The sequence below is a fragment of the Esox lucius genome, chromosome 1, assembly GCF_011004845.1.
Source record: "Esox lucius isolate fEsoLuc1 chromosome 1, fEsoLuc1.pri, whole genome shotgun sequence".
NCBI lineage: Eukaryota > Metazoa > Chordata > Actinopteri > Esociformes > Esocidae > Esox > Esox lucius.
This window is the reverse complement of record NC_047569.1, coordinates 4,206,293-4,227,872: the sequence shown is the minus strand read 5'-3', so window position 1 is coordinate 4,227,872 and position 21,580 is coordinate 4,206,293. Positions and strand designations below refer to the sequence as shown.

Genomic DNA, 21,580 nt, shown 5'->3' with positions numbered 1-21,580 from the left:
GAATTTACTATGAAGGTTTTAGGATGTGCACATATTTTCAAAACAATATAAATAAAAAATGTAATTATTGGGATAAATATCTTTCTTTCCTTATAGTTAATCCTTGTCATTGGGGATTCTCATCTCTGTGCCTTAGTGGATAACTTTGTCCTCATGCCAAATCAGGCTGATTCCAAAGGTCGACCTTCCATGGCTTTTGGCTTCATGTCCACTCCTGGAGCAAGAACTTTATATCTGATGGCAGATGTTCGCTGGGAGGTGTTACCCAAAGGCCTTGTCCCAGACGTAGTATGTCTGATCGCTCCTGGTAACAACCTTAAAACCAGCCCATCCATTAGGCAGAGGAAGAGATTAAACAACTCCTCTTTGCTGCTAAGTTAAGATGGCCACAGAAAAAAACTTTAACTGCCATTACTAGTTGTATAAACATGTTACTGTAAATGAAATGTGCAATTTCTCAGATGTTTCTCTAAATTACTAAAATCTGTCAATATAACATCCAATTATTTTCAGATATTTTTCCTTGATTTTCCATTCCGCATTGATGGGGGGGGAAAGGACCTACATTATCAAGAACTGCTGTCCCTGGAGTATGAAACCCAAGCAAGTGATCTGGGTGTGACTTACAGAAGGCTTTTCAGCCATATGAGCAATGATTCTGAGATGCCAATTATGGCTACATTGATCAAGTACACTTCGATTGAGGAACTGCAGGTCATTGGTACAACTAGACCTTGTTGTGCTGGGTTCCAAATTGTAATCTCATAATTTAGTGTAATTTCTTTACTTACTAGTAATGCACGTTCAATATTCGTCTAGGGCTTATGGTAAGCCTAGGTTTGTATGCTGTGTCCAGAACATTAATGTAGTTTTTAATGATTTCAGGATGATCTGGGTGAACGTCAGGTTGGTCAGACCACTGAACTCATCGATGCATCACCTGAAGGTACTGCCTCTGAGTCTGGCCTGGCAGAAGATTGTCCAATGGTAAGCTTTACTTCTTGTCATCCATTTCCATGTCAGATTTCTTCTTCTTTCATCTCATACAGCCTAGGTTTATATACTGTGTCCAGAACATTAATGTCATTTTTAATGATTTCAGGATGATCCGGGTGAATGTCAGGTTGGTCAATGAACTCACAGATGGATCAACAGGAGCTGCTTGTGAGGTTCGCACATCGTTCCGCATCCAGGTCCTCCCCGTCACGCTCCTCACCTGCCACCGTTACGCTCTCACTTCCCGATATGCATGAACGCACCCAGCAATCCAGATCCCAATCACCAGAATACTGAACACCTGTGCCCTGTTGGCCTCTCTATTTAGCCTGTTCTCTGCCTCCACTCAGTTGTGAGGTATTGTTTGTAGTGGACCTGCTAAGCCGTTATTGCTCGGCGTGTTTGCTTGTTGACTCCCAGCCTGTTGTTCTCTCCCCTCCCGACTCTGTCCTATCGTGTTATCTAGAAACCTGCATCCTGACCTGTCTGCCTGCTCCTTGGATTTCTCTTACCGCCTAACCCTGCCTGTGCTGTTGCCATCGCGGACTGATCACCTGGTTTTCTGACCTGCCTGCCCGCCCCTGGATTCTCCTGCCGTCTACCCCTGCCTGTACTGTTGCCTTCGTGGACTGATCACCCGGTATCCTGACCTGCCTGCCCGCCCCTGGATTCTCCTGCCGTCTACCCCTGCCTGTACTGTTGCCTTCGTGGACTGATCACCCGGTATCCTGACCTGCCTGCCTGCTTCTGGTTTCTCCTCTCTGTCGATTCCTGCCTTTGCGCCTTCGTGGATTGATCTCCTGGTTACTGAACCTACCGGCCCGTCTCTACTGTTTTTGCTCCTGCCTACTCCTCTGTACAAAAATAAATCGACAGTTGCGTTTCTGCAATTGGAACCACACCCCCCTGGTCTCGGTGTTCATTACACTGCTGTCTCTACATAAATTGCTCCTACCCATGTTGCTTCTCCATCAGTTCAGCCATATCGAGGCAAGAAGCGTTTCGTGCCAAGCTGGAGTGCAGAGGAGTTCTATCAAGAGATCTGCCGGTTATGTTCTTGTGGTCATCAAAAATGTAATAGTGCCTGTTACAAATATCCACTGCTTAACCTGAAATATTCAAATCATTTACAATGTGCTGTCAATGATGGTGTCATTTGCAACACCCAGATCCCCATCAATGGTCAGCCTGACATGGACTCCTTAAAGCAGTATGAGAAAATATTTTAGGGCATCCACCCAAGTAGTTAATGTCGGGTATAATGTGTCAGAATGGTGACTTATGGCCCTGGAGGGCGGGGCTTCCATATTGATGTGACAGGTGGGACTTCCTCATCCGGTTTGTAGGGTGGGACTTCCTCTATGACGTGTGTATGGGCGGGACTTCAGGAGTGACGTACGCATGTCCGGTGACTTTCTGATTTATGTTTACATTGATGTGTCCGTGTTTGATATTTTACAACGTCTGATGAGCAAAACAGACTAGTGTTATAACAGGTGGGTTATGTTTGATGATTAACAAATGGGGCTTAGGGTTCCGGAATGTTAATTAACAAATGGGACAACAAATAAGTGTTGTGTCAGTGGTAAGTTGTTTGGTGTTCAACAAAAGGGTGCACAGAGTTTCACATGGGAGACATGCATTTTGTGTAAAATATAAAGGAGGGGGGGTAGGGACTTACAATTTGGATAGTTTCAGCCCACTTTTCATAAGATGATACCTGCCCTGTAGTCATGGCCCCCTTAATAACCACTATTAATAACCGTGTTTCACGGTTTGTTGTCCAACACAGCACTACATCAAACATCGCATGAACAATGTTATTATTTTGAAGGAATAGTCATGGCCAGGGCCAACCACACATTAAGCAAAGGTGGAATGTGTCGCAGTTTGGGTTTTAAAATATTATTATAAATAAAAACATGGATTTAGGCACGTGTATGTATGAGTTTTGTAATAAAAATGGTTGTTTTAAGTAAGCATTAACTTTTAAGTTGTATTATATGGCAAAACGCTACAAAGTTACCTGCCAGGTAGCGTATAAATTTGCATGAACAACGGCGAATCGTTGACAGGTAAGGATAGGTTATTTCAGGTAATTAAAACATTCGTAAAGGCGTCTTTTGAAATTGTACAACAGGGATCAACGCGAGATTGTTTTCCACACATTGGTAGAGATGTTTAATAATAGGCAACGTTGGTTAAAAAAAAATACTGTAGTATCTGCATTCTCGTAATGACCAACTCTTGAAATCTGATTTTTGATTGCTGTATTACGGTCTTGTTTTTGTTAAATGTTGAACAGATTAATGGCGATATGGTGACAATCGCCAGCGTTTATATATATAAGCAGATTAGTTTATCGTTAATATATAACATTATATTACGCGATGTCACGACTGTGCCGCGATAATTAACGAGAATGGCGTTTCTACCAGACAGGAAGTATCAATATATTTGGTTGTCAAAAGTCAACAATCAACAGAACTAAATAGTTATGTTTTATCCTGAATTTTAATCATTGCAGCCTGTATAGTTCTAACAATTTTTATCTTAAGTGAATAACAATGACATGTAACCAATGACAAAGTTAAGAGGCGTGACTTGCTGGAGGCGCCCCGGCTGCGATGTAAAGACAGTAATTAAACCCGCAGCATCCACAGAAGTCAGCTGTTGTTTCAAGCGCGGAGTATATCGTTTCTGTTGTAAGTAAATGTTATTTTATTTGAAGTAATTTATTTGAATTGTGCTGCAATTACAAACACCGGCAAGTCATCGAAAAGTTATTTTAGAATCAGCATCCACCGACCTCATTCTATCACTCTGTGAAATAGCGCTTAATCTAAGGCGCGGAAATATACCCTTAACAGAATCGCAGCTCCGAAAAGTAAAGAGACAAAAAGACAAAATTATCTAGAAAGAACACATCAGTAGCAAGGAAAAGAAAAACCATTAAACCAATCTGGAGGGGTTCTACTGCCGTTACTAAGCCTTGCCATTCCCTTCCTAACCAGTCTAATTGCATCGAGACAACATGGATCGGTTAAACAACATGGATCATGCTCAGAACATTTTTCTGGTGCTACAACATCAGTTAGAAAAACTGTGAGAATCCAAAACGACTAGCACCAATGTAAGACAATCTGTTAAATTATTTATTCTGTTGAAGCCTGATATGGATTTACATGAGAAAGCTAAAAGATACTCTGCCATTTTACAAAGATTTTTGACTGTTGTGTGACAGGGGGAGCTTGATACAAACACACTGACTTGAAGTCTACCCGGGTCTGAGACTGGGTCTGATGTATTAAACGTGACTGAGACTAAGCAAACTGTTGACCGAAATGTTGACCTTGTTGATTACATTTTGGATAATGTGCCTGCGAGGCGTAAAAAATAATGTTGAATATGTTCTTAATAGAATGCACCGGTCTAAAGATTTGACTTCATGGAATTCAAATGGTGAATTCATTTTCAAAGGTGAGATAATCAGGGGCTCCCACATGATGGATCTTGTTCAAAGTGTGACAGCAACAAATACAATTTCTGATGATAGAAGACCGTTGGAGTGGGGGGTGTTTTTAGAGGCCATGGCATGTCTCAACATGCCTTTTACAACTACTCCAAATGCGCTTGTAAGACGTAAAATTAATTTGTATTAACAAACGTCTGGTGACACAATGGATGATTTAGCCACACACCCACTAACTGGTTTTCAACCAACCAAAGCTTTCTTTGAACCCCCTACCCCGGACCCTACAAAATGGCATCCTTTTTAATGTGTTTTTATTTCATGCTTTTTTATCATTTGTGATCCATTGTCAAAGTGTATGTTGTACCTTGAATAAATGTTGTATGAAAAATACTATGTAAACATTGATGTGGTTTTACAAATGGTTTTATATTTGAATAATAAAGTTGACAAACACTGATTTGCTTTTCTGTTTCTTCAACAACCAAGGCACAAATTAAACGATTCACAAGATTGAGCATGCTGTATGCAATTAAACATTTGCTTATCACGCTTACTCTGGTACATCTTAGCTACAAACTTTGTGACTAGGGCATAATTTTCTCGTAAATCATCAACATAAAAAGACATAACATCTTTATAACTCAGACCTTTTGTCATTAGATAGAGAAAGAACACACTGTTACCCACACGTGGTTGAAACCATGTCCTGTACTTGTTTTGAACTGTATTCCACATTCTCACAGGTTTGCAGAAAGGCATTGATTGACTTCCGGGGGGTTTCCAAAACAGTCATAAAACCTTTCAATGCCATCGTCCATTATGTAAATAGCCAGCCAGTGCTCCCCGGGGTGATTGCTTGGGTGTGTATTAACAATCATCATTGATGCAACATCTTGGACCTCTAGGTAGTTGGTCGCTTGCCAGCACACCATAGAAATGGGTCCTAGGTGAAAATTGGTTCACCACACTAGTCAACTCTGTGGTATTCATTTCCACACCGTTTACCAAATAGTAGTCAACTATGACTTGTCGCCGGTTTGACACTTCGATAATGGAGTCAAAGATTGAATAAACAACTAAATTAATTGTGTTGGTTAGTGGTTGTCTGAACCTCATCTCAAGACGTACATTCCCTGACTTGATCAAGGATAGGTGCTGACCACACTCCTCATCGGGTGCGCAGTTGAATGCATAAAGGGCATAGCCGTGTATGAAGTCCGACCTGTCAGCTAAGGCCAATTGGTAAAATTCTCGCACTGCTGACCCTGTTGTGTAATTTGGTTGGAATGGTTTGCTAGGAAATTGCTGACCATCTACATACATAGCCATAAACTCCAAATTATAATGTTTGAAATTAAATGGATACTTTGTGTAACTTCAGGTAAGACTGTCATCCAATCCGATTACAATACATTTTGGCAGAGGTCCTAAAAATAGGTTTTCCTGGTTGCAAACGCGACCCCCAGCTGGTAAACTAAATGTCTTCATACACACTCTTACAATTGGGTACTTGGCATTGGTTGAGAGTAGCGCTTGAGCATGTCCAAGTTTCACGGCTGGCGAAACAGACACTTTCTTGACAAATAGTGACGCTGATAATATATGCAAACGATAACGCACATCCCCGACCCCCATAAGGCAGAACTCATCTTTACCGCGTACCATCCTAACCTTTATATCAACACCGTTTAACATAAGTTTCTCTTGAAAGAAGATATCGCTATGAACAGGGCCCATCATTTCAAATGTTGTACTATCCGCTGAATAGGCAGCCCTTTTCGTGAGTCCATCATTCTCGCCTGCAGGGTCCGTAACATCCATGTGACCTACGGCATCCTTGTAAAACAAACCAGCTGAAAACTGTGTCTTTAATGTATCACATCCGTAATTCAGAATGCTCTCTATAACGGCTCTCTAGGGGTATGTGTTGCTACTCTGACTAATTAAAAGATCACCGAAGGAGACATCCACTTGTGAAAATAAGGTGGCTATCGTATAGTTGATAATCCCAACACGTGCTCCGGCATCAATATTAGTTCCGTCCGGTTTAGTGACTTTTACACGTAGGTACAACAAAGTATTGTTTAGATCAACGTAGTCTTCGCCATTCCCGGCAATAAAGAACTCCAGAGGGGCTGCGTCTGATATTGCTGATAGGGTCGGTATTTCAACGTATTTTTCTCGATAGATGTCTGTGTGAATGGAACTGTGAATAAATCCAACTCTGTCTTCATACATTCACCAGACATTCACCAGGTGTAGGAGTGCCATCTCTCTAAAATATATTCTTAAGCAGCTTTGCCGTGTTCCCTTTGAGTGTCCTCCGGGGTGTATGTCCTGTTTTAACCGGGGCTCTTGTTTTTGTCTCATTCTTGCGTTTTTTACTCTTGGGTAGGCTCCGCCTACCTGGTGGTCTCTTTCTAAAACCCTGAGTTATAACCATCAATCCAGAACCATCCTGCTGTTTTGTCTGTCGGGACATAACACTGTTGACAACATCGCCAACTATATTCCTAGCCGCATTCTTCAGATGTGGTTTTGCTATTGAGAACCCTCACTTCAACAAAGGTATTGCCATCCGGAAAAGCCCTCGGAAAAGGCCCCCTAGACCAGCCCCATACATTGCAGCGCTACCATGATACCCCGGTAAACCGTTACCGGCCTGTGTTGTGTAGTATTCAACATACCTTTGAGGATCATCATAGAGTTTCTGAGGCTGCATCTTAAATTTTAAACGAATGTTTGACGGGTCTGAAGTGTAATTTTGCAATCACCTTACCCACTACAAATGAAACCAGCTGGTTTTGATCAGATTTTACTGTGTGGCTTATCGTACGTCACTGTGACAACTTCGTTCTTTTTCCCAGCAATATGTACAGTTCGCAGCAGTGGGACATGACTGTCACCAACACGTTGATAATCAATTATATCTGTGTAGATTTATAGAGTGTTAAACCTAGCCAGAATATCTGTGGGGAATGTCCCGTACCATGGGGCGTACCACCGCTCACCTTGTTTTAAGCCCAATATCTGTTCCAGTTTTGCACTAAATTTCAAACTAAACTGGGGCTCACCATTTAGAAACATTCTATTTTTAAATTAATCGTACCCCGCCCATACACCATGTGGTTTTATATAACTGTTGATCTCTGTCACTAGTTTTACTATGCTGCTGTAATAACCAGTGTTGAGTTCATATTTCCAAGTTTTATCGTTATTCGAGTCATGTAGTTCAAATGCGTTTTCACCCCATGTAAAAGTATTCCACGTATGCGGGTATTGGAATTATATCAAAGATACTTCCCAGTCACCTTTCAAATCTATACCTTTGGCAAATTTTGTGGAATAGCTCGAACTTGTATTGCTTGGATAGACATGTCTCGATGAGTTACTGGGCAGCGTTATGTAGAAACCACAGTCACCCATGCTGATCGCAGTCAATGTAAATGACGAGATCCTGAAAATCCTGGAGTTGTATCCAGTTTCTAGGTCAACCACTTGTTCTGATGGTATCCAACTGTTGAATTTCTCAGGCCAACCAAGCCATTTCACAAGACACATTTTCTTCCCTTTCTGTACTTTCTCATTCAAAACTGCTTCCACTTTAGAAGTTTTATCCTTAGCCATGATTATTTTCAGCAATTCCTGTTCATAAAAGGTCCCAACTATCACATCACCATCATAATATTTAATTCTATATACAGGAGGTACCCGAGGAATACATTCTGTTATTGTAAAATATTCATCTGTGTACCCTTTTTCATAGCCTTTTGTAAACGCACCTCTCAGCTTTGAGAGTCTCACAGTATCCCCAACCTGGAACTTGTAGTTCTGATTACCATTTCTCGTTAATGTTGTACCATACAGGTTCTAATCTAACATTTTCTTCCCAAAAGTCAGCAGGCTTCATCTTAATAGACCGATGGTAGCTATGGTTGTATCCATGAACTAAATCTTGAATAACTTCAACATAGCGATGAGTGTTGGCAGCTGTGAGATAACTCCACATTCGTGATTTAATTGTTTTATTAAATCTCTCAACGATACTCGCTTTGACATCATGTCCTGTAGCAAAATGTTTTATGTTGTACTTCTTCATCAACATTTCAAAATGTGAATTCAAAAACTCCTTCCCCTTGTCCGTTTGGACTTTTTGCGGTGTTCTTCCTTCTTTTAATGTCTTCAAATGCTCGCTTTACCTCGATAGCACTTTTATTTCTCAGCACGCAAATCCATTCGTATTTGCTTAATACTTCTATGCATGTTAACATAAATTTCATATTATTGTTTTCCACACTGTAAGCACTCATGTCAACCAAATCCAGCTGAAATTGTAAATTTATATCATGAACAATAACTCTATTTCTTTTAAAATGTATAGCTACAGGCCTGTGTAGCATGTATGCATCCTGAGCGAGCAGCCAGTCATCGGCCTCACCATTTTTTCCAAGTATGCTCTTTTCAAACCCTCTCTACCCACATAAGCACCAGGGTTTTCCGGGTCGTAGTAAATACTTTTCATAACCTGTTCAGACATCGTAGAGTGTTTGTGCAATAATGAGAATTAATACATGTTTAACATCGTTTTATTTGAGTTTTCGAAATTACACAACCAAGATATTCAGAAAAGTTACACAAACATTCAGATTTCTCATAGTCTTTGTTTATATACATGTTAACATGAGAACTGAAGCTACCCTGGCCTTAGACAACAGACTCTTTGCTTTCATCACACCATGATGCTGCTGCGTCGCATACAACATCCTCATAAAATTTGTCCATGTATTCATCCCTGTTCTCACTCAGTCTCTGTGTGATGTTCGGCTCCAACTTGAGCTCCTGCAGAAAGTTCTCAGCGGCCTCGTGAACATCAGTCAAAGCCTTGACCAACACGTTTCAGTCGCGGTGTTAAAACTGTTGCCACAATGTCATCATAATGGGCCTCAAAAAAATACTCAGGCGGTTCGAGACATGAATGTCTTGTCTGGCTCGGGTGGTCCACTTTACATCCGATGCATGCTTTGTGTAGAATAGCCCCAACAACGTTTTCCAGAATCATACCCTTGTTGCTTTGATGATCTTTAAAACTTTTGGTACAAGGTGTTTGTCCATTTTGTGATAACTCTTGTTAGCATTTGAAATGTATGACAGATTAAGAAGACCTAGCTGATCACCAATCCGGTCAATCCAGTGGTAGTTTCTTGCAGGGTATGCCGGTGGAATCGAGCTGTCGGGGTCAGGGGTTCCGTAGAAGGCTTCAGCGTTGTCATCCCAGGTGTCACACAGCCAGACCTCGGCCTTGGGTTCTTCAATCACCGCTTGGTTGTATTCTTGAGACATGTTTCGTAAATTCTTCCGACTGCTTGATTGTCTCAGGCAGTCTGTCTGTTTTTATGCTGTGTTGAGGTCGGTGTTAGCTTAAGGCGGGGCTTCACAGTCTTACGTCAGTCGATCCACCCTCAGTCACAATCTACCCCGCTGACATTTTCCGGAAATAGCTCCAATCTAACAGAGTCATACTCTTTCAACCCCTCCACAACTTTAAACAGTACATCTACTGTATTTTGTGGGCCTTGTTTTGGCCCCAAATAAAACGATTTTCGAAAGGTGGCCCATAATCCGGCATTAAAAACCATTTGATCGGTCACACCAGCCTTAAACACATGGCCTTTGGGTAATTCATAAAATGCCACCTCCGGTAGCTCTGGGTTGAAAATGTATCCACCGATCCGACCATCATCCAATCCCCATTCCTGTGCCAACATATCCTGGTGTAGGTGATGGATTCGGGTTAAACTTGATGATTGCATCTCTGTGGTCCATCTGTAATTTCTTACCAAATCGCTGAGCGGCGTTTAAGATATTAGCTTTCACTGGTGTTTCACCCAAAACATTGATCGTAGCACAATCCTCCATGTTTTGTATTGTGTATGTAAGTTTGCTCAGGCAAAACTGAATGACCATCACCGATGTCTGCGTAATTTAAATACGCAGACCACGCCAATCAACCCTTAAAACATGAAAGGTTAACAATCACCAGTTGTAGGGCATCTGTTGCACCACTTGTCAGAAGATTAAACACCGGGGGTTTTAGATCTGACGAACACCATTTGTTGAGCATCAAACAACTTACTGCTGACACAACAATTATCTATTGCCTGGGAATTTAACATTCCGGAACCCTAAGGGCCATTTGTTAATCATCAAACACAACACTAGTCTGTTTTGCTCATCAGACGTTATAAAACATCAAACACGGACACATCAGTGTAATCATAAATTACAAAGTCACTGGACATGTGTACGTCACTCCTGAAGTCCCGCCCATACACACGTCATACAGGAAGTCCCACCCTAACATACGTCATACCGGAATTCCCACCCTACAAACCAGATGTCCCGCCCACCTGTCACATCAATATGGAAGCCCCGCCCCCCAGGGCCATAAATCACCATTCTGACACATTATACCCTACATTAACTACTCACCCACTACAGAAGTATCTGGCATTAAAGCATTTGGCTTTACATGAAAAGGTTGTGGACATTGTTCTGAAATATGAATTTTATCAATGTTGTGGGAATTTCAAAGCTCAGGAAGATGGAAGTAGTTGTGGTCCTTATGTGTGCTTTTTCACTAAAGCAGTCCTATTTGGAGATAACATTAATTCATTCCAAACAACATGAGATGAAAAAAAGGTTATTGCATTAATGTCAGAACGTATTCAGCAGATGGTGAACACCATGAAAAAAATCCTTCCATGTACATTATTACAAGAAAATTTGTCTGCAATAATGTGATTATGCAATACTGTGTAATTGCACTATGGCTCTCAGAATGTTTGTTGCATAGACTGTAAAAAAAATGGACGACGCCCTTTCGCTCTTTTCCATTGGTGAAAACTGAAGCCACCAGTGTCCCGATACGGCGCTGACATCTTGGACTTGCGCCTGCGCAGATAGCGATCTTGGGACCAGTTCTGCGCAGTAGTTATGCGCAGTAGCGAGCAGGAAGTAAAGCCGTAAAGCTGCGAAATCAACGGCCCCAACCCTGTGCCCCGCCCTCACTCTCCCTCGCAGAATGCGCACACCGTAATCAATCGCAAGTCCAAGTACAGTACAACCTTTGCTTGTTAAACCTAGACGATATGTTATAGCCTAACTTACATCATGTTTAACCTTAATTTAGAATGGGCCTAATACAAAAATAATTGGTAACTTCTAGCTAACGATCACCTGCTAGCTATTAACATGGCTATTAACAAGGCTTGTTGTCTTTTAGCTAACCCATTACATTTATTTACTAATTAAATAGCTTATAAGTTTAACTTACCGAAAAAAATTCAAAGATCGATTGGAAATGCCAGATCGGTTAGCACAATGTACTGCAGAACAACCCATTATGTCCGTGTGAAATTATATCAATTATAGAAATTTAGAGATTAAATGTAAAGCTCCAATCTCCTCAGTCCTCCGAAGATCGGGAAAAAGCCTGATCCTCGGCTCAGATAGCTGTCAATCACAGCTGTGAATCACGACGTCACACCACCATATTTATAGCATTAAATAACTAACTAAAAACCAACTTATTTTAAAAACAAACTCTTGAATTTACATTAGCGTGATACAAACTACAGTAAATGACAGAAACCAGCTTCGGAAAAAAGATATTTGAAGGGTAATTTAATTGTTTAGTTGGTCTCACGTCCCATTGAATAACATGGGGAGGGCGGGGTTTATGACCTATACTGGGACCACTCACCAGGGGGCGATCGAGACGTTTTGGCTTCACTTTTCAGGGCTTGTGCGGCACGCTTGGTTTGTTGTATTCAGGTGCTGATATTCAGACCCTAATCTTACATAAGGACATCCAAGACATTGCTCTGTTACCGTTTGGCAGGAGGTACTGGTCCACCGGGGCTCTGACACAATATCTGTACCCAAGCAAGAAGAGTTATCTTCTCTACAGTCCACAAACCCTATGGAATACAATACAAGCCTTCCTATTTCTCAATTGAAACATGTATCTTTCAATAAACAGACATATGCATACTTTTTTTCTCAAATTAAGCTATGGCTTGAATGTAGTTGTAATAAAATATATTCTTCTTATACAGTTGAAGACGTTGAACTTCTAGTATGTAATTATCAGCTCCATTAACAAAAGGAATAATGTAACTAAATTGATGGCTATTCATCAATTTGGAATGTGGCCAATGGTATGGGCGGCATAAAATGGCAGCAACAATGGCATATACACAGTGCCCCTTGATTTTTTTGCATATGTCACTGTCCACTCTCCTGAATATTTCCTACAATACATTCACTGTGGCGTATAGAATATTTTTCTGTATGAGTCAATATGTATTTCATATCCATTAAGTTACATTGTGGCCATGGCATGGGTGGAGTAAATTGCCAGCAACAATTGCAAATACACAGTGCCCCTTAATTGATTTGCATATATTCACTCTATAGAGTCTCCTAAACATTTCTTACAATACATTTTTTACAATATACACTAAGCAGCGTGGCATAATAGATTCATTTGGAAGGTAAAATCCGAAAACCGGAAGTCTTATTGTTGCTACGGAATCTCTAATGTTGCCAGCATGACGCTACTAAACAACTGCACAACTGTTTAGTCAACTTGTAGCTAACTTTCGGTACGGAGAATAGGAGACTGCTTTTTGGGATTTGTAGAATTTACCACGAACGTGCTAAGTAACGTCATGCTACCACGTTCGTGGTAAGTACTACAACTCCCAAAAAGCAGACTCCTATTCTCCGTACCGGAAGCTAACGACAAGTTGGCTAAACAGTCGGATTATGCCTTCAAAATAAAAGTCCGCGATGAAACGCGATATTAATAATATTACAGTAATCTATTTTGCCGCTTTGCTTGGTGTATATTGTAAAGATATAGATAATAAAAGGAATACCTACATATTCAAAACATATATATAATTAAATACTGTTTAAATGGTACTTCACAAAAAATGAATAATATTCTAAGTTGTAGCACATTGAGAAATGGAGATGGAGTAAACTACTGTTGTAAACATTTCATATTTTAAAAATGAGTTAATGAATCCTTGATGATATAATCCTTGTAAATTTGCTTGTGTTTATTAGTTATATGTGGACTATTTGCACTAAATCCAGCAACACTATACTTTCCACCTCCTCCCCCATTGCAACACACTATAATATACTGTACATGGGATACATAGAGCAAAAACTATTCTAAACGAATGTATTGTAGGAAATGTTCAGAAGAGTGTCTACTAACCAAATAAACTGAGTTTGGATGGGCACTGTGTGCTACATCCAGCAACACAATATTTTCCACACCCTCTTCAGCACCCAAGGAAAAACTCTACAATATACTGTACATGGGATACATATTGCCCAATACAGAAAAACTATTCTATATCCTGCAGTGTTGATTAAGTGACTGTATGCTAAACAAAACCAAAAAAAACAGCACTGTGTATTTGCAATAGCTGCTGGTGTTTTACTCCACCCACCCCATTGGCCATAATGTAACTCAATGCATATGAAATATATATTGGCCTATAAAAAAAAAACTGTTCTATACGCCGCAGTGAATGTATTGTAGGAAATGTTCAGAAGACTCTATAGATTGATTATATGCAAAAAAATCAAGGGGCACTGTGTATTTGCAATTGTTGCTGGTGTTTTTTTTTATAGGCCAATATATATTTCATATGCATTGAGTTACATTATGGCCAATGGGGTGGGCGGAGTAAAAAACCAGCAACAATTGCAAATACACAGTGCCCCTTGATTTTTTTGCATATAATCAATCTATAGGGTCTCCTGAACATTTCCTACTATACATTCACTGCAGCGTATAGAATATATATATTTTTAAAGGCCAATATATATTTCATATCCATTGAGTTACATTGTGGCCAATGGAATGGGTGGAGTAAAACACCAGCAACAATTGCAAATACACAGTGCCCCTTGATTTCTTTGCATATAATTACTCTATCCACCTTCCTTGACATTTCCTACAATACATTCACCGCGGCGTATAGAACAGTTTTTTTTTATAGGCCAATATATATTTCATATGCATTGAGTTACATTATGGCCAATGGGGTGGGCGGAGTAAAACACCAGCAACAATTGCAAATACAGAGTGCCCCTTGATTCTTTTGCACATAAACTCTCTATATAGTCTCCTAAACATTTCCTACAATACATTCACTGCGGCGTATAGAATCGTTTTTTCTGTATGAGTCAATATGTATCCATTAAGTTACATTGTGGAAAAAGAGTGTGTGGATATATTGTGTTGCTAGATGTAGCACACCGATCCCCATGATTAGACAGGTTTCTCTTACTCTACACATTCTCCTGGACATTTCCTACACTGCTTTCTCTGAGGAATATTCAATAGTTTATGAGCTATGAGGCAATATGTATTCCATATTCTGTCATTGGCATTGTCTGAATTTTACCCTTGAACGTGTTTTAACACCCACTTTTTATCAAAATTACTCTTAAATATTATCATATTTGAATTGTTGTCAATGTTTTGAGAGGTACATGTTTTCAAACAATTAATAAACTCAATTTATCTCCGTTTTTAAGTAATTCGTTGGTCTCTTTTATTTTGAAGAATTCCAGATTTTTGTGACCCGGCAGTGTTTCTTCAATGTTGCTCACAAGACGCTGATGTTTGTTTCCATTATTGGTTTCTGTGGCAGCCGAAGTGTTATATTATATGTGGTGTTTGACACATAATCTTAACATATCAAAATTAAATACATTTAAGGTAAGTTAATTACTTAAATTTGCGCTTGTAGAAAATAATTACGTAAGTCTTGCATCGCTTTTAGATAGTGACCATTATTATGTGCTCGTTAACAGGTAGCTAGCAACGGTTTGTTATAACCGAATCTTATAACAAACCCAGTCCTATAGTCGGCGTGTCACTCTAGTACAGAAGTTGCATGTAGTTACACTACCAGCCGTCAACAACAGCACAAGTACAAGTTGATAAGGGGCTAGCCATATAGCTAGTTAGCTTTTGATTGCGGCCAGTGCAAGCTGTTTTGGATGGCTCAACAAGCTGTGTGATATCTGCCTTTGCTGCCATTTAATTTAGCTAGGTAAACATACATAGCTAATACTAATAATACTAGGCTAACTAGCCAGGCGTTTTTACTAGCTACATAACTTAGCTAGCTAATTAACTAGGTTAAGGTTCTAATACAAAAACCTTACCAGGTGGCTTCCCTGGTTGATGTAAACAAACGTTACCTTACTTTAGCTATCCTTTTTGCCGGAATAATATATCTTATTTTACTGAGTGTGTGAGCGACCGAGGGATTAACGGACCCCTTGTTTATTAGCGTAGTGGTTGAAAAAGCGGACCTGCGTAAAGTAGGTCCCGCGTTCGAATCTTGTCACAGTCAACACATTATGCATTAGGGTTTGTTCCAAATAGACAAAAACTTCGCTGGCTACAACATTCAGTAGCTGCTTTATAGTCTAAAATAAAATTGTTTACGATTCTATTGCGACTATTTCTGGTGGATTATTGAATTACGCATCAGTGCAAGCTTTTTAGATCAGGATAGACTAAAACTTTGCTGTCAACAACCTTCAGTATTCACGTTATAGTAAGCCTAAACTAAATCTGTTTACGGTTATACAATATTGCGACTATTTCTGGTGGATTTACGAAGCACGCATCCGTGCATGCTTTTTGGGGTAATATAGGCTAGATCAAAACCCCTTGGGCAGTAAAAGATTAGGGGTTTCCACGATTCTCTCGTCTTTTCACTTCAGGAAAAAGTCGGTTCTCGTCACCTATATTTATAGCTATATATGTGTCAGTGTCATTCACGAATGATAGAAAAACGAATGTTTTTGTGTCTTGAAATGAAATAGCTTTGGCAGTGCACAGCTTATCTCCAGTCTCGCTACCAATTACTAATATATTATGACTATTCCAATTAGTAAGTTTGTAGATACTAGTAAGCCTATTACTGGCTAATAAGTTGTTAAAGCGGCCAGTGGTAAAAGCTACACAGTTCATAGATGCTCTTCGTGGTGGAGGTAAAGTTAATGAGAAACGTTAACAATGATTAATGGTTTCTAGCGACTGAACAAATGTATGACACCCTGGCGTAGGTTAAAGACAGGTCTCCTCACGTGGGAGACCTGGGTTCGAATCCAGTGAGGGAAACAACAATTATCACTTTTAATTGTGGGCTTGTCTGGTTCCTTTTCTGGTTAAACTATATTATTTGGCATCCTCTACCTTCCTCTCATGTTCCAGGTATCCCTTTTCTGACTTTTTTCATGCAAGTTTTCCTAATGTGACAGACCTGATAAAACAAATTCCCTGTACCTGAAAGCATATTTCAGGAAATCAAAACTGGCTTTGCCTTACTCAACTCACCTTTTAAGTCTCTAAAATGTTGCATATAGGTTAGATGCTAAAATGGCGAATACCATGTCCACAGTCCTTCCTCCAAACAACCCTTCTAGCATTTAATAACAATCCAAGACATATTATAATTAATTATTTGGCCTAGTTTCACAGTGAATCACTGCTATCTTGTTCTTTTCAGCACCTGTCTATATTCCCACTCTTGGGAAAGGCCTTGTGGCCATGGCAAAAGACCCACTGGCAGAAGCTGGTCTTCATTTTGATGAACTCAACAAGCTACGGGTGCTGGAGCCGGAAGTGGGCCAGAAGACCACAGAGCTCAAAGAAGAGTGTAAAGACTTTGTTGATAGTAAGAGCACTCCATTATATTTCATCTGTTCATTCTGTTCTTATATAATGTGCTCTTTATAAATATGGCCTATATAAAACCTATTTGGGGCACTGTGGGCTAGGACATTCCTTCGGTTTTTGATTAGTTTTACCAAGTCTATAATGACATGTACATTTAAAAGTGATTTATATTAGAAAGAAATTGTCAAATGTTAGTGGAAGATGTGACTGATGCATATGGGAATGTTTGGTTTGTCTATGGCATTCAGAAAGCTTAGCTACATTGAGGAGTTAATGAACTTGGACTTGGCTTGGGAAGTAACTGTTGCTATCAAGTTCGGGAAATAGTTGGGAACCCTTGAGATATACTTGTGATTTTGAACCTACCACTTCTGTTCAGTTTTGTGACTTTTAAAGAATACTGTTGTTGAAAGAGCAGTAGAGATATCCACACAGTTAATTAAAACGGTTCTTAATGCTAAACTTGATAATAGGTTGTTGACATCCATGTGCTGCATAACTTAAATTAATTTAATACACAGAAATTGGCCAGTTTCAGAAGATAGTGGGTGGTCTCATTGAGCTGGTGGACGAACTGGCCAAAGAAGCAGAGACCGAAAAGATGAAGGTAAATGTCTGCATTTATTCTTCGAAGTGACATTGAGAGTCTTAATGTGTTAAAATTGCGGGTTCAGACAGAACAAATGTTTAACTGGCAAGTCAAGCATTTTCATCTGGTCAGTCCAATGTGATGACTGTCTCTACAATCAGTAAGGCAACTAAAGAAAAGAAAATAGTGGACTTTGACTGCTAGCTAGGCCATTGTTGAAACTACAGAGCCCTTCTTATCTGCTGCTGCTCTTCCTCCTTTTCCCCAGGCTATTGGAGCAAGGAACCTTTTGAAGTCAGTAGCCAAACAGAGGGAGGCCCAGCAACAGCAGCTCCAGGCCCTGATAGCAGAGAAGCAAATGCAACTAGAGCGGTAAGAAGGCTGAGCCCGATGGAGTTTTTCCCCAGTGCACTTACACACTCCCCCAGTGATTTAAAGGGGCTGAGAGTGGGGCTGAAAGCTTGGATTCTGCATGTGATTCCAAACAACTCAATACACTGATTTATTTTGACCAAGCTGATCCTACTTACACTTTTAAATCTGGCACTGGAAAAAGTCATTCTAGTGGCGTTTTCAACAAGAAGGTAACAAACAAAATAATAATGTTTATTAGGGGTTGATAATAATTTATTGTGGTTTGGAATAATGTTTTTTGTTGGTGTGTGATCTCTTTCAGGTATCGCATAGAGTACGAAGCTCTTTCCAAAGTGGAAGCTGAGCAGAATGAATTCATTGATCAGTTCATTCTGCAGAAATAAGGAGTTGAAAGACCCGTGTGTGTGGGTGTGACCATATTTCCAGGTGCCTGTATTGTTTTCTATGGGTGATATCCACTACAACACAGGAATCAGTTAGCTGAACACAACCTCTCTTACTCCTCACAATCAACAGTCTATCTAAAACAGATGTTTTGTGCTGACAGCGAATAAGCAGACTTGATGCAAAATTCAAAGGAACCTCTCACCTTTGCAGTTCTGTGGTAATGTACCATGTTTTTCAATTGTAGGTGTGAAAATCAACCAATCTTTCACCCAGTCATGAATTTCCATAATTTAAAAGTTGAAGAAATTAATTATATTTGAAACCCTAGTCTCTGTGTGGCATACCTTTCAAACAACTACATGTACGTCAGACACAGCAATTGGGAAAGGAAGCTATTTATATACAAAAGGAATTTATTTATAATATTTATACTGAAGAACTACTCCGTATCGCTAGTTTTATTACCTTTTCTACAAGTGTAAAAACAAAGTACGGTATTTGCATGTTACTGTAATTACTTGATTTTGAAATATATTTGTAATTGCATTTTTCTGTAGTGCCCCGTCCTGTGTTAATGCTGTCTGTTTTCAGCTATGAATATGTTGTTTTGTTTTATATCATCATTTGTTGGTGCATGTGGGATTACATCTAAACATTTTCTCTCAGGCTTAATAGAATTTTAGGCCAGTACATTATTTACAGTATACCCCCACATTTCTCATTAAATATACTCATTCCCTGCCTGTACATTCATCCATGTTAAAGGTTAGTAAACCGACTTTGTTGACCAACTTCATCAAAAGATATGTACTTGAATAAAAAGGATTTGCACATATTTTGACTCTTTTAGGCGTTTTTAATGGTTGGTTGGAAAGAGAGAAGAGGTTTTTGTTGAAAAAGCAGGATTAAACCCATGTGTAGTGCTGTAGGGGCCAGTGTTAACATACTTGAAAATTGATGAAATATTTGCAGATGGTCAAACATAGGAATTTTATTTTACATAGGGTCATGACTTACACTGAACAGAATTATAAACGCAACACTTTTGTTTTTGCCCCCATTTGTCATGAGCTAAACACAAAGATCTAAGACTTTCTCTATGTACATAAAAGGCCTATTGCTCTCAAATCTTGTTCACAAATCTGTCTAAATCTGTGTTAGTGAGCACTTCCCCTTGACCGAGATAATACATCCACCTCACAGGTGTGGCATATTAAGATTGCACATGTGTGCCTTAGGGTGGCCACAATGAAAGGCCACTCTAAAATGTGCCGTTTCACTGTATTGCAGGGGTCCAAAAACCAGTCAGTATCTGGTTGTGACCACCATTTGCCTCACACAATGCAACACATCTCCTTCGAGTTGATCAGGTTGTTGATTGTGGCCTGTGGAATGTTGGTCCACTCCTCTTCAATGGCTATGCGAAGTTGCTGTATATATTCCAGGACCTGGAACACTGTGTCGTATACGCCGATCCAGAGCATCCCAAACATTAGTCAATGGGTGACGTCCGGTGAGTATGCTGCCCATGCAAGAACTGGGATGTTTTCAGCTTCCAGGAATTGTGTACAGATCCTTGCAACATGGGGCCGTGCATTATCATGCTGCAACATGAGGTGATGGTTGTGGATGAATGGCACAACAATGGGCCTCAGGATCTCGTCACGGTATCTCTGTGCATTCAAAATGCCATCAATAAAATGCACTTGTGTTCGTTGTCCATAACACGCCTGCCAATACCATTACCCCACCACCACCATGGGCCACTCGATCCACAATGTTGACATCAGCAAACCGCTCACCAACACGATGCCATACAGTGAAAACCGGGATTCATCGTGAAGAGAACACCTCTCCAAAGTGCCAGACGGCAACGAATGTGAGCATTTGCCCACTCAAGTCGGTTACGATGACGAACTGCAGTCAGGTCGAGACCCCGATGAGGACGACGAACATGCAGATGAGCTTCTGACAGTTTTCTGACAGTTTGTGCAGAAATTCTTTGGCTTTGCAAACCGATTGTTGCAGCAGCTGTCCGGGTGGCTGGTGTCAGACGATCTTGAAGGTGAAGATGCTGGATGTGGAGGTCCTGGGCTTGTGTGGTCTGCGGTTGTGTGGCCGGTTGGATGTACTGCCAAATTCTCTGAAACGCCTTTTGAGAACATTCAATTCACGGGCAACTGCTCTGGTGGACATTCCTGCAGTCAGTATGCCAATTGCACGCTCCCTCAAAACTTGCTGTGTGATGGAACTGCACATTTTAGATTGGCCTTTTATTTTGGCCAGCCTAAGACACACCTGTGCAATAATCATGCTGTCTAATCAGCATCTTGATATGCCAAACCTGTGAGGTGGATGGATTATGTTGGCAAAGGAGAAGTGCTCACTAAAACAGATTTAGACAGATTTGTGAACAATATTTGAGAGAAATAGACCTTTTATGTACTTAGAGAAAGTCTTAGATCAAAAACAAAAGTGTTGCGTTTATAATTTTAAGTGTAAAAAATATCAACTGACAGTTTATTACTGGCATAATGATCAGTCTATTAGTGCAGGTCAGTATTTTGAGTAAATACATGTTGCTTCAGTAATAAGGCCTGGCAGAGGATGATACAGTAGCCCAACTGACACCCACATTGGCTCCCTGTGCTCTGAGTCACACAGGTCATGTCAACTAGGCTAGTGGTAGAGTGCCTAATAAGTATTCCACCCCATTTACTTTCCACATTTTGTCTACATTCTGAATTTTGTTGATTTCTGGTGTCACTAATCTACACATCTAAAAGTGAAGATGCAACAGAAGTTCTTATACGTAAAAAATAAAAAGCTGTACTTTGTTGACTAGTACAACTCATTTTGGTATGACTAGCCTAGGTAAGTTCCAGAGTAATAATGTGCTCATCAAATCACAAGTTAAATTTTGTTTTTTCTATCTATTGTAAACGTATTAATTAGGCTTTCCACAGTTAAT

The 21,580-nt window shown here is 40.0% G+C and overlaps 1 protein-coding gene and 1 long non-coding RNA gene across 2 annotated transcripts; both read left to right on the top strand.

Moving 5' to 3' along the window:
- The first annotated feature begins 916 nt into the window (after positions 1-916).
- Positions 917-1,891, top strand: LOC105019313. The gene is made up of 3 exons (XR_828656.3): positions 917-987; positions 1,103-1,169; positions 1,463-1,891. It is a non-coding gene; the product is annotated as an uncharacterized LOC105019313 (long non-coding RNA).
- A 13,277-nt stretch (positions 1,892-15,168) lies between these two features.
- ift20 (intraflagellar transport 20 homolog (Chlamydomonas)) lies at positions 15,169-19,444 on the top strand. Its single transcript, XM_010886637.3, has 5 exons — positions 15,169-15,281; positions 17,089-17,256; positions 17,780-17,865; positions 18,116-18,219; positions 18,524-19,444. Exons 2-5 carry the CDS (start codon positions 17,130-17,132, stop codon positions 18,603-18,605), a joined length of 399 nt encoding a protein of 132 aa, XP_010884939.1. The 5' UTR covers positions 15,169-15,281; positions 17,089-17,129; the 3' UTR covers positions 18,606-19,444.
- The last annotated feature ends 2,136 nt before the right edge of the window (positions 19,445-21,580 follow it).

Bases quoted from the DNA above. Each gene is read 5' to 3' on its own strand.
- ift20 (XM_010886637.3), top strand. From the start codon at position 17,130: ATGGCAAAAGACCCACTGGCAGAAGCTGGTCTTCATTTTGATGAACTC. The intron at 17,257-17,779 runs GTAAGAGCACTC...TTTAATACACAG, and splicing joins GTGTAAAGACTTTGTTGATA to AAATTGGCCAGTTTCAGAAG. The intron at 17,866-18,115 runs GTAAATGTCTGC...CCTTTTCCCCAG, and splicing joins CAGAGACCGAAAAGATGAAG to GCTATTGGAGCAAGGAACCT.